We start from the raw sequence: 13,264 nt of genomic DNA on the forward strand, positions 1-13,264 counted from the left end.
GTTAATATTGGCAGGGAAACACTCACCAATAACTGACTGGGATTGAATCAGCGCTCTACCCACACTTCCCTTTCGCTTCACAATAAAAATGATTCAGGCTTTCTAAATGCGTCACAGGGAGTTCTCTGAATCAACTGGGATAACCTCAGACATCACAAACTACAAACCAAAAATCTACTGCAGAGGGGTTGTATCCAGTCATATCATAACCCAGAGTAAAATACCATGACTTCACAATATATTCACTGAAAAATCTGCTAGAGTACTCCCATTGCTGCTAAACAATTACATTTTTTTTGAGAAATGTGCTTTTTTTTGTGTGTTTTTAGGATTTTCAGCCAATGACTTAAGCTAACAGAATTTAGTTAACATGATTATCACCTCTCTGTCTGCTCTTTATAGAGCAACACTTAGAGAATAAAATAATTACGTTTGGAAACCTTTTATCCCAATTAATTAACCTACTTTACAGCTTGATTGCTCTAGTTTTAAAACCAGGTCATCTTAAAATAATCCTTCAGTTTATGGTGATTTTTGCAAGAAGGAATATTTCCAAAATGACACGAACAGAGAAAAGAGAAACCTCTGTTTATTTATGATATACCTCTGAACCTTTTGCTTATATGCTAGCGGTAAGAATTTATTATATTGTTTATTATTTATCATGATACATTGCTTGTCATGATAAGAATTTTTATCTATTGTTTTCACAATAAATACCCCATTAATGAAGTTTAAAATCCACCAAAACTGTCTGTATAGTTTTGTATTGTAGAAAAACAATTTAATTAAATTCCCTCAGATTGGTACAAAGAAGAGAAAAGTATGCAGTCATTTACAGTTTTCTACTATAAACAGACAACTTTCATGGTGAAAAAATAAATAATCATTAACTTATTATTATTATATAAAGGTATGACAAAATGTATATATTATATTTGAGCCGTCATAGTTTAATTTGGCCCATCAGAACTGCTTCTTGGATGAGTTAATATGGTTTAAACAGCCTGAGGCTTAGAGACCGTGTGACTCTCATTACAGCCCAAGACCAAGCGGAGGAATTCAGAATAATCTGCGGTGAGGTGGATGATGGTGGAACTAACTGGGAGCTATACTGGTGTTTGGACACACAGCTCCCACTATCACTAAGCAAACCCTGCAGCTGTCAAACGGACAGTAGACATGATCTACCGCATGACTTCCTGTTAAATTACAATCCAATGGCAACAAAAAAGCTTCTCATTCAGCTGAAAATCCTGGAACCAAGAAGTTCTGATCAAACCTGGATCAACTTTGCTTTCCAACAACACATCCTGTCTGTCAGTGTGACATTGTTCACTTGCTTACAGTGCTTTGATTATCTTGCATGTTTGCATGCTGAAAGCCATACTTTGTTTATAAAGCAGGGCGCTGGATGTTGACTGATGAGACATTTCTTATATACACAACTCTGCATACATGACATACGTTCAGGCTCCATGGCAGCCAATCCAAAAAAAAAGCAAAACACCAAACACTGAAACCCTACAGTAAATAATGCACTGAGAAATTACTCTGTGCCCCGCGGATCCGCACAATATACTGAACAACAACCATCGTCTCAAAAATCAATATGTACTAATGTAACATGGTTTTATTTCAACAGTAATGTAGATGTGAAGTTTATCAAAAATTTTCAATTATTCCTCAACTTTATTTTTGTTTAGTCAAAAAGTTGTGATGTTCTGATGTTTATTGCTACATTCGTTTTGCTACATTGCACTTGACCTGTTGGTGGTTACCATAGCAACCAATAACTGACAGCTCCTCCCCCTTTTTATGCTGCCTTCTGAAACTGTGGTATTTATTGAGATCACCTCTGTGTTTCCTTTATAAACATTATATTTTAACATATATTTTTAGACAAATGTAATAATATAAAAGGTTTCATATGTAACTTTGTCTTGTTTTGTTTTAACTATTATCGTAATTAGCTGTGTTTAATTTTACAACCGTTAACTGCTCATCGGGAGCCATTGCTCAGTCATTTGTTTAGGTTTATTTGTTGTATTTTATTTAATGTAAAAGGACAGAAACCAACTTGATTTTCTATCTTGTTAGAATAAATTCAGTGAACCTGAGTGTGTCTGTTGTGAAGTCAACCTACTGGACTTGAGACAAGCAAAGAAGGGTTACACTAAGACAATAAAGCTTAAAAAGAGTGACAGAAACTTTGTGATGATGGATAAAGAGGGTAGTAGCTGAAAATATGCAGTAATCTCAATATTTAATAATAATATTATGGTGCCATGTTTAACAAAGAGCTAATATTCAACAACACTCTTCAGTGTGGAAGCTTTTACTGAGTGACAAGTAATTAAAGTCAAGATGGCTGAAAAGAATATAGGAACATTGGTAAACTTTGTCCTTTTGAAATGTATCCCGTTTTTAAATGCTAGATGCTTTCCAGAAACATTTTTAATAGAAAACACGTGGAAACTACTGTTTGCGTAATCACTAAAATAGTCATTTCATAGTTATTTAATAGAAGAGTATGAATGAGTACCTTTTGAAAATAACTTTTAAGCAGTTATGAAACATACTTGTTACTTATTAGCCGATGTTTTTGTATTTAAAAATGTTTTTAGTGGTCTAGTGTTGCATTCTGATCTTTTTTTCATTAGCTATGAGCAGAAAATCAATTAGCTATATAATGTATTTAACTTTGTGAATTGAAAATGATTTATTCCTGACAATGTGGCAGGAGGCTTCCTTCACTCAACAAAAGATGCGTTGTTTAAAAATATTTTGAATGTTGTTTTTATGTTTTCTCATACTACAGTTATTAAAGAGAAAACAGAATCAGTAAAAAAATAAGCATCAGCAGGTCAAAGCCAAAGCTCAGAAATTAGCTGAAAATTATGATCAGTGCACAGAAAAATGTCTTGACAACACAAACACAATCTGCTATTGATTTACCAGCTGTGCAACACTAAAATCTGATTTTATATATCTGATACTTACATAAACTCTCCATTGCGTTCAATTAGAGACAGCAGTCTGGGCTCCTTCTGGCCAGACCTCAGCTCCTGACCTTTCACAGTGTGAGCAGCTCAATCAAGGAATCAATGTGATGGAGGATGAGGGAGCAGCGTGGACATCACAACAAAGGGCCTGTTCAACTCAATCATTACCCCACTGCGCTTACTGATCGATTAGTTTCATTCTGGCAGCAGATAGATGTTAAAATGAAACCATAGAAAGTGAAAACAGGAGTCAAAATAATCTGAAGGAAAACAGGACAGAGGGATGCAGTTTGGAAGCAGCTGCATTGGATTAAATAATGACTGTTACTGAAATATAAATAGGTTTAGTCAATGTTAGTAGCATTATATGTTCATATGGTTAGCAGGGGATTAAAAGTCGGTTGTGTTCTTATCAAGATACATAAAGCTAAGGTTAGACTAACCCTAACTAAAAATAAAACGAAAACATCACTTAAAGGATATTGCCAAGCATTCCTCGTTGGATATCCCCAAAGTGGACTCCATTCTTACCCGGAACACATAAATACCCCTTCGCGGTTGGCTTTGTGTGGGATCGGCAGGAATGTCGGGGCGAGGAACGTTAAATCCCAACCCGGCGCCGCGGCGGCCTCCTTCCGGGCAGCTGTTTGTCTTCAGCGGCTAATGCTAGCCGTTGCTTAGGCAGCAGCTAGAGGGAGTCTCAAATGTTTCAGCGAGCCGCAGAGCTCCACAAATCTCGATTAGCGTCCATAACTCTGTCACATACGGTTATGTTATCCCGCTTTCCTCAGATCCCGTTCGGTGTCAGGAGGCCAACCGGTCGGGCAACATAGCGTGAGCGGGCAGTTGGGAGCAGAAACGCTGCTGCTCCTCCAGTAAAGAGATCGCTATGTGGGCTCTCTCCTCCACCCACCTTCGTCAACACGGACGGAGTCCAGCTTCCAGAATTAAGTGGATCAGGAATAAATACTATACTGCCTCCTACTGCCACGGAGTATCCAGTAACACTTTTATTCAAAAATCTTACAAAACTAAATTCAGCTAGATAACCACTGGTTTGCTCTAGTTAGCTAGGTGGCTAAATGGCTACCCAGCGCCGTAGATGTTTTTGTAAAAGTTATTGACTATGTTTTTAGGTTTTGTAATAAACATCTGTTTAGCACAAAAAATAAATAAAAATCAAACTCATTTATTTCCATAATTTATTTTTATTTATTTGTTTTTTGGCTGTGAGTATTTTTGACTAATAATGTTGGCCCATGTATCTGTCACGGTTTATTTACCATCAATATGGTGATTCTCTGCTCTACACCAGAAATAATTAACTTCTTGGATAGAGGAGATTGGACTTGAACCAATTTGAAGGATATTATATTAAAGCTTCTTTAAAATCTCTAGTAGTGCAGTTTGTTCTTATTTATAAATACCAATCAGGATATAGGATCCATTAGAATAAATAAATGCAGGCTGGGTGCATGGATGCAGAAATACATCACTGTATGGAGTACCAATAGGTTTTTATTAGTTTTAATATTTTTACATTGTGTTCATTTCATATTTTCCATACATCAGACAAACCAGTTTAATAAAAACAGTTAAAGTGGTGGAAGATTTTCCTATGAGGATATTATTAATTAAAAGAACATGTGGTCAGTTTTAATTTTAAGTGCACCAATCCCACTAAACTTTGCTACATTAATGACGCTCAGCAAATGAAAGTTCCTTTTTGTTTCTGTCAGATTTTAATCAGTTGCTGTACGTTTTAATCTTGTGAATGGCGTAAGGACTAGAGTCCAGCTGTGGCCAGATGTCTCCGTTGGGATGAGCTCTGGTCTGCTGCACTTCTCGCTCAACCAGTTCCACTGACAAGGTGGACGGGCTGAAAGTCTCCGTTGCGCGGTACGACTGCGTGAGGTGGCGGAAGGACGAAGTGTCTGAGACATCTTCGTCAAAGAGGTCGTCCATGAGCTCCTTGCGATGCCTGCGAGAGGCTTTCAGCTGATAGTTCAGGTCAGAAACTAGATCTTTAACGTCTCTCACCAGTGTGGAGCGAAGCCCAAACAGACAGAGCAGGAACACCAGACCGGCACAAATACCAGAGACAAAGTACAGAGCCACTCTCTCTGGGAAACCTGCAGGAGAGGAGAGGGATCATTAATCACAAATCAAACACACTCCATATTCATGTAGACCAAAGATGTAGTTATATCAACATACAGCAGGAATAAATTCACCTCACGTTCTAAAATGCAATAATGTTCATCCAGTTACTATCCAAGACTAAATGGATAGTCTTGGATATCCATTTAGTGGTTTTAAAATAAAATTAATACACAAGCAGAGAGAATCTGGTTGGTTGTTAAACATTTTTCCCAACAACAGATTTAAATTGACACCAACCATACCCCACCCACCATCAGCTTTACTGCAGGAATCCTCAACATTAGCATGAGTAATTGTGTGCAGGCAGGTGTGTTTATTTTTGTTTATTGTGATACTTTACAGTTCTTAGCAACATTCTTCATAGGCCTTTAGCTTTTTCACACTTTCACCATGAACCCCATTTATAGATATTTTACATGAAAGACCACTAGTTTTAGCTGTCAAGTTGTCAACATAACACACTAAATCTTAAATGTATGTGTGATATATAGAAGAAAAAGGGATGCAACACTACAACAATGAGAAAAGGAGGCCAGGAAAAAGTTTTAATAAAAAACAGTGAGAGAGAGGGAAGTAGGTCGGTTATGCTAGCTTGACTTTGACAATCTTAACATGTAGATGTGCTGCGGAAAAAGACAATCCACACATCATCTCTGACAGATCATCAGTAAAGTAGGTGTTTAAATGAGCTAATCAACCACAGCTGCATTCAGTCGATCACTTAGTAAACATCAAGCCTGTAAATATCAAAACTGTAACGGACTGAATGTTTTGTTATTTTTCTGGGAAATGTTTGTGTGTTTTTTGGTGTTGAAAATCCTGATACATTAGTGGCGCTGTTGTCAGTCAGTTGCTATGGCAACGTGCCTATGCAATGTAGACCATATGGAGAAAAAAGAAGAATAAGAGGCGTTTTGAGTTGCTCTTCAGCAGCTTTTCTGGGTTATTTTTTCCTTTGCTGCGGCGCTCTAAACTAAATTAATAATGCCTACATCTCCAGGTTTCATTTTGCTGACGGGGTTGTTCTACTGCGGCATCGCAGCTACAGATAACAAGTAAAAGGACCGCATGCGCACACCTCAAGCGTTCTGCGCATGCCCGAAATTTCCGGGCATACACAACAGCATTCAACGCGTGTCGATAAGCAGGTATAGAAAATGGATGGATGGATGGAAAATCTGGCAATGTGAGAGGGCAATGAATCATTCAGAAAACTCATTACAGCTGCTTTTATTTGAACGAAGTCAGATTTGATATTCCATCGATGGGTGAGCCAGTCTTTCCACCTTTTCACTCTTTCATAAGTGCACAAAAACTTGCAAATTTTCTAAACAAGCAGATGCATTTATGCAACACAAGGGGGCGCCCACCTGTCATATGGGCATTTTTAGGAAGCAACACAAAGAAACCCTGACACAAATGCCATAACTAATTATTTAGAATGCTGATGTCTCTGGCTTAACTTCTACCTAACTTGAGTTCTCTGTAAGTTAGTAAGAAACACATTTTTCAAAAATAAATGTTATACGCCTTAAGTTTGGCTTTTGTTCTACATCTGACTGTGGAAAAATATACCAGAAGGGTCCATTAAAAAAACTTGACCCCATGGTGTCTCAGGGTATCAGAGCACATACCCAATAGTTTTTCAATGATCTCCAGACAGTTGGTAAAGAGCACATTTTGCGGCCTGTAGGTGGGGCCAGTGTACCATCCACCTGCAGGTGAGAGGGGTCTGGGCTCAGAGACCAGTCAGCCGGGCAGATCATACAACAAAACCTGAGAAAATCCGATTAGTGCCTCACCGTGTGTGAGGTCTGAAATCATGAAGGGATCAGTCGACCCTCGACCCACATCTTCAAGAAGATATCTGGGCACTAAAGAGGAAATTATATGTTTACATCAGGAGAATGCCATGCTGCACTGCAACACTACAGTCTTATCAAGTATTTTTGGTCTAGCTTCTAGTGGAAATATTTTATTACACTTGAAACAAGACAAAACTAACTTACAAGTAACTTTCCAGCAAGATGTAGGAGTTTATTTTAAGTCAATAATTCCTTAATATTCAATTCAATTCAGTTAAAATTCTAAAATAATTCAGATTCTTGAAAAAGTAAATAGTGATGGCTATTGGCATCTACTCTTGTAGCGGTCTGTATTACAGAGAATCTGAAAAAGCCTCTGACTGAAGACACTATGTTTTCCCAAGATCTGATGAAGAGGATGGTCAGGGTTGTCCATGTTTTTCTTCATTTTATGAAGAATCCTTCTTTGCAACATTATCATCATAGTACTTTTATCAATATTAATGAATTATTTACTTAAAAGCAAACTCTTACATCTTGCTGAAATTTACTTGTAAGTTAGTTTTGTTTTATTTCAAGTTTACTAAGATATTTGCACTAAAAACCAAGAATACTTGGTAATGTTTTGTGTTTTGCGGTGTGCCTCAGCTGTGGATAACACCATCCACTCTGTTATTTACCACAAGTGAAGGAGACTCGCAGGTGTTTCCTGGTGCCGGGGAAGCAAGGGTCCCCGAAGGTTTGAGTATCTGCAAAGATTGAACAGTTTTCTCTGCCGTGACACCTGCGGGAAACCTTCCTCAGAGCCACAGCTGACAAACACTCTGAAACAGACAAAACACAGACAAATATAAATCACACCTCACAGATATTCCAGTTTTTCCCCTGTTTGTCACTAAATGTTTGCTTCAGACCCATGTCGGATTTTGATCCTGGCTCCTCAGGACAGTTGGGACTTCCATGAAGCAGGTGTCCAAACGTAGCAGAGTAGATGGCGAGGACAGACTCGTTTTTACACAACAGCCTCAGACGCTCGTTTTCACACACTAGTCTTGTGTGATGGTGTTCTGGAAAAAACAAATTATGAAGCAAAACCAGATAAGCATCTGCAGACTGATATGTTTCAGACTGTGAAATGATTGGTGTCCCACTGAGTGAGAGTGGGACAGCTCAGTGGGTGTCCTGTGGCGTCTGGCTCCAGGAAGCTGGCAGCAGATCCTGAATGCTGCTGGGCGTTGGCCTCAGGCTGACTGCACCACTTCCTGTGGATGCTCTTTTGGGATTAAATGTTTTTTTAGAGTCAGGACGTTCAGCAGTCCTGATGTACTGATAAGGTGGGTGGTTCACACAGCAGCCCAAAGTGACCCAAATCCGAATTTTTTTTTTTCTTGCCTTAATGCGACCTGTATCTGATCTTTTTATGACAGTCTGAACAACACAGGTTGGATTTTTTTTTTTTTTCGAATGCGGATATCCAAGTCAACTTGGATATTGTAAAAGTCTTCTATCCCTGGTAATATCCCCATATGTGTGTGATGTAAAAAATATGAGTCCAACATTCATTGCAGGGATTTTCCAGCATTAATGTGACATTTACCATGTAGCATATTGAGCTGAAAAACAAACAAAATGTTTAGTATAGTTAATTCAATCTAAGACACAGTAGTTTGTTTGTACCTGGTTTGCACTTGTAGGACACCAAGAGGTACTTGGTGGTGAGTGGACAGGGATCCGGTCCAAACACAGGAGCGAGGACGGGAATGTGACATGACCGCTCGTCCTGACACTCCGACTGCACCTTCTGCAACAGCAGGAAAACATCTGGTATTCTACATGAATCAATGATGTAATAAATCTGTGTTTTTCAAAGTGAGGGCCCTCAGAGGGCCGGAGGGAAGATGTGGAAAAAATGGAAAATGAAAAAATGGAATCCAATACATTTTCAAATCATAAATTTTAATCTTTTGACAAATGGAATTATTAGATATGGCTGAAAACACTGTATAAGAGTTTCACATCAGCCAATATTGATAAATATCAATATCAATAATTAGTGATTTTATTTGTTTGTTTTAAATATCTGAAAAACTTTTATCCCCACTTTTTACTCCTCATCATTGTTTATTTTTAAGCATTTACTAGGCACAGTGCTGAAACTTGAAACTGCAAGTTGCTTAACAGGCTGTTGCTAGGTAACCAGAAAGTCAGTGAGTTGCTAGGTAACCAAAGAGTGATTAGTTAGTTAATTCCACCAACCTTTCTTAGCTGGTTGTGAGAGTTTGAGCTGCTTACATCTCCCAGAATGCTGTGCGGTTCTGAATTGGAGTTTGGTGTGTATTCTACGTATGTACTGAATATTCTATCATATTTATTTATATTGATCAAGTATCTATATTGATATATTGTTATTGGTTTATTGTCCAGCCCTATAAAATATAAGTTAAAATAACTTATTGAAGCTAGAGATAGAAGAAGAAAAACATTTTCTATCATTTTTATAGTAATAGGTGAATCTCTTTTTGTTGTTGCCACTCTTTGGGAAATATTAGATATCAAACTTGCAAAAAATTGGTGTTTATCAGCTGATGTTACATTCAAATAGTTAAAATAATACAGCAGACTTAAATACCACTCTGTATTTCAATATCCAAACATTTTTGTTTGTTAGCTACTCCTGGAAAGTTAAAATTAACAGCCATAACAACATCGGTGTGATGGGAGCTAAATAGAAAACCACACTAATGATAGTAGGTGTGTTACACACATAATGTAGCTTAGGAATGATAAAGCAGCTGGTGTTAAAATGTTGGTATCGGGGGCCCCAAATGAAAATCTGCTAAGGGCCCCAAAAATCTTGGACTGCCACCGGATTACTATAAAAATATGACATTTTCTTATCAAAAGAGGGGATTATGGTGGAAACTTTTACCTAGTAATATATTCAACATCAGATTAATAAAGGCACAATATATAACCTGATAAAACAAATTTAACTACAGAAATCTTTGTCATCTAAATACCTCAGTAGGTATGAGGCAGCATTTATGCTAAATTAATCTCATAATTAAAAGTGAGAAAAAAATTTAAAATTCAATGACATATTTTGTCTGTGGGTTTGCAAAGAACGTCCCGGTCAGAAGCTAACATTGTTTTGGTGGCAATGGAATGGAAAGTATCTCACTCCGAGGCCATGATGAAACTGAGATTGTTTTTTTTTTATGAACGTCTGTTGGGAACAGATTTGTTGAAGAGGTGGTAAAACTGGTGGGTGCTGGTTTACTGTAAGTCTGTCTTTAACTGTTCTGATATTACGGAGCCTAGATGTGAAACTGGAAAAGTTTTACCTGTAATAAATCACATGACTGCAGTTTCATCTACCTCTAAAGCGGTGGAGGAAGTACAATCTGTGTCCTCCTCCTCTGCTGTGATGTTTGTGTTTGGTGCAGGGCATAAGTGTTTATAAGGGACTCGTCTTCCATAGAAGGCCGATAGGACGGCTACAGGATGTCCTGGAGGGACATTTGATGACAAGCAGGTCTCCCTCACAAGCGTGAGCCGTGTGGTTCTTCAGAATACTGTGGAGATACACTGAAACACAAATAGGAGATTATTTCACTTCCTCCCTCTTTCATATTTACTCATCAGGAATGTCTTGTTAACCAATTAGTGGTCTGTAAGACATAAATGTGGCTATTTACAGTCCATGTGACTCAGCCCTGCTTCATGTGGACAGGGTGGTGTCCCCAAGTCTCCGTCACTGGGTGTAGCTCTCCAAGACAATGTTTGGACTATGACCACACAGACAATCATGTTTCGTAGAAACACAAAGACACCGCGCTGAAGTCCTCCCTCCCATCTGTATTTCCTGTAGCGGCCCCCTGTCTCTTATGTATGTACAGTAGTTCCTCTGATGCCTGTCATGTGGGATCCACCTCTGCTGGTGAGCCAAAACTCAGGGACTGTGGTTCATATTTAATGGAATAGTGACTGACTGAATGTAGGTTTGACTATTTCTAGAGGATAACTTTCACATTTGTTAGTATAAACACAAACTAGGGAATCTAGAGAAAGGTATCTACTACACAAAATTCATATTTTGCATGTTTTTGTACTTCAGTTTGGGTTTCTACTGCTTCTAGAAACAGCCAAAGTGCTTAAAAAAACATCCTGAGGTTTATGTTAATATTTTTGGTACAAAAGCGTCCAGAATGTAACGTCACAATCAACGGGCATTGAGCTGTCACCTAGCAACTCCAGCAGAGTTCCACCCATCTCCTAGCAACCCAAACTGAGTTCCAGCTCATTTGGTTATCTGGTTTTAGAATAGAATAGAATAGACTTTATTGATCCCCAAAGGAAAATTGGTTATTTGTTGACAAGCTACTCCATCTAAGGTGTTAAATATTAACAACACAAATATAACCATAAGAAATAAAGTTTATAAAATATAAATATATATTTATATATATACATAAAAGTCATGTAGGTAAACCAATATGAGTGTAATTGCAACTAAAAGCAATTCATATGCAGACAGTGGTGTTTATTTGTTGACTTACCATCCAGAAACCCCTTGCTGCTTGCTTGTTGGCTGTACAGGAGCCTCTACTTCTGCTTTTTAAACATGTACAGTTGTATAATTGTGCGTCAGATTGCAGCCACTTTCATGTGTAAACGTTGAGTTTGGGGGCTTGGCCAGCAGCAGATTATTTGGATTTAAAGTGACAAGAGGCCCTAGAACATCTCAATCTGAAAGGAGCTCAAAATAAGCAGACTAAAATCTCATTTTTAAGAATGATTTTGTGGCTATATTCTTATCCTAATCTGTTTGAGGAGGCATAATAAGTCACCTTTAATGTATTTTATCAGGATCTTATGTGATGGAACAAAATAGCACACATTTGTAAAGTGGAAGAAAATAATGCAGAACATGTTTTCAACTATTTCTTTGTACAACCATCTTTTGCAAGTTGCAAGCTTGAAGTGTATGTCTCTATTAACTCTTTACTTCCAGATCCTGGAATATTTATTCATGCTTTACAACACATTTCAAGCCCTTTACTAGTTGGACTCCATAAGTATGAATATTTTGATATGCTTATTTATGGATATCAGAATAAAGAGGGATGAGTGCAAATGCATGCTGTAGTTTTATTTTCAAAAAAATCTTGAAATCTGCATCATTTCCTTCCACATTTTGGCTACTACTTCTGCATAAAATCTCAATGAAATACAATGGAGTTATGGTTGCAAAATGAGGAAAAGCATAGAAAGTCTGAATACTTTTGCACAGCACTGTAATGTCCTACATAGGCGACATTTTGCCTTGGTTGCTCTGGACCGTACCAGGCACTTATTCACAAAGAGCCATTATTAGCTTGTTGCCAAACAAAAACTTTCAACAGCTACTGTCAGACACACAAAGCTTAAAATCAAAACTGTCTCAAAAATCACCACACAGCAATTACTTTCACTGTCAAAAAAAGAAAGATATCTGGTTCTCTCCCTCATATTTTTTCCTGCTGCCTCTTTACCCTGATTTTAGTCTTCCAGCTAAATCATCAGCTCAGAAAGAAGGATGTGCATGTTGTTAGGAAATGTCTTTCGACGCTTCCTGTTGTGGAAGCCCAAACGTGTGGAAAATCACGCATCAGCATTTTTTCACCCACACATTAAAAAAAGGGAGGAAAGTGAGGAACTTACGAGATAAATCAGGTGCCGAAAGTGCAACGGGCGTCTTGAGAGCAAGAAAAAGAGAAAGAAAACCTAAAGATGTGAAGAAACTCCATGCCTCTATCATTGTGAGTGATTCAGTAACGGAGCACTGGGGTTTGCTGTGCTTGGAAACGGGTCAATGATGCCTTTGTGTCTGCAAAAAGAAAAATACAAAACACAGCCTCCCTGCAGTTCGCTGTGTGAACAACAGTTTAAACCAGACAATTTAAACAATTTGGTAAAACCCAGATGACGATGTCATGGTTTTGTAAACTTCTGCAAATTATATGCAATTATACTGTCAGAAATGAAAATGTTATGCTGCGATAATGACCGTATCAAACAGAAAAAAAATCAAGAGACTTTGTGAAACACGGTGGAACAGGTCCTTTACCACAATGGACTGAAAAGCCGCTCAGAAAAGAAGAAGTCAGGGCTTCAAATGCAACATAAAAAGTTATATTACGGTTTGCAGAAACACAAATGTGTTAATATTTAGAGATGCCCTGTGGTCTGATGGAACTAAATTTGTGTTGTTTGACCAGAATGACCATCATTACATTAGGAGGAAAATGT

General features: G+C 37.9%; 2 protein-coding genes across 2 annotated transcripts in view; both read right to left on the reverse strand.

Moving 5' to 3' along the window:
• The window catches only part of ocrl (OCRL inositol polyphosphate-5-phosphatase), a 28,233-nt gene extending 24,304 nt beyond the window's left edge, over nt 1-3,929 (reverse strand). Inside the window, 2 exon segments of the mRNA XM_032554753.1 lie at nt 3,004-3,083; nt 3,489-3,929. Of these exon segments, the coding sequence (XP_032410644.1) occupies nt 3,004-3,083; nt 3,489-3,530 (122 nt within the window). The 5' untranslated portion in view covers nt 3,531-3,929.
• Nucleotides 3,930-4,493: 564 nt separating this feature from the next.
• On the reverse strand, nt 4,494-12,840 carry LOC116714281 (protein eva-1 homolog C). The gene is given in 9 exon segments (XM_032554754.1): nt 4,494-5,137; nt 6,803-6,883; nt 6,971-7,042; nt 7,654-7,797; nt 7,888-8,040; nt 8,651-8,774; nt 10,352-10,474; nt 10,476-10,561; nt 12,677-12,840. Coding segments are annotated over 9 exon segments (1,266 nt in total). The 5' UTR covers nt 12,774-12,840; the 3' UTR covers nt 4,494-4,751.
• Nucleotides 12,841-13,264: the final 424 nt, after the last annotated feature.

This window comes from Xiphophorus hellerii, chromosome 23 (assembly GCF_003331165.1).
Source record: "Xiphophorus hellerii strain 12219 chromosome 23, Xiphophorus_hellerii-4.1, whole genome shotgun sequence".
Taxonomy (NCBI): Eukaryota; Metazoa; Chordata; class Actinopteri; order Cyprinodontiformes; family Poeciliidae; genus Xiphophorus; species Xiphophorus hellerii.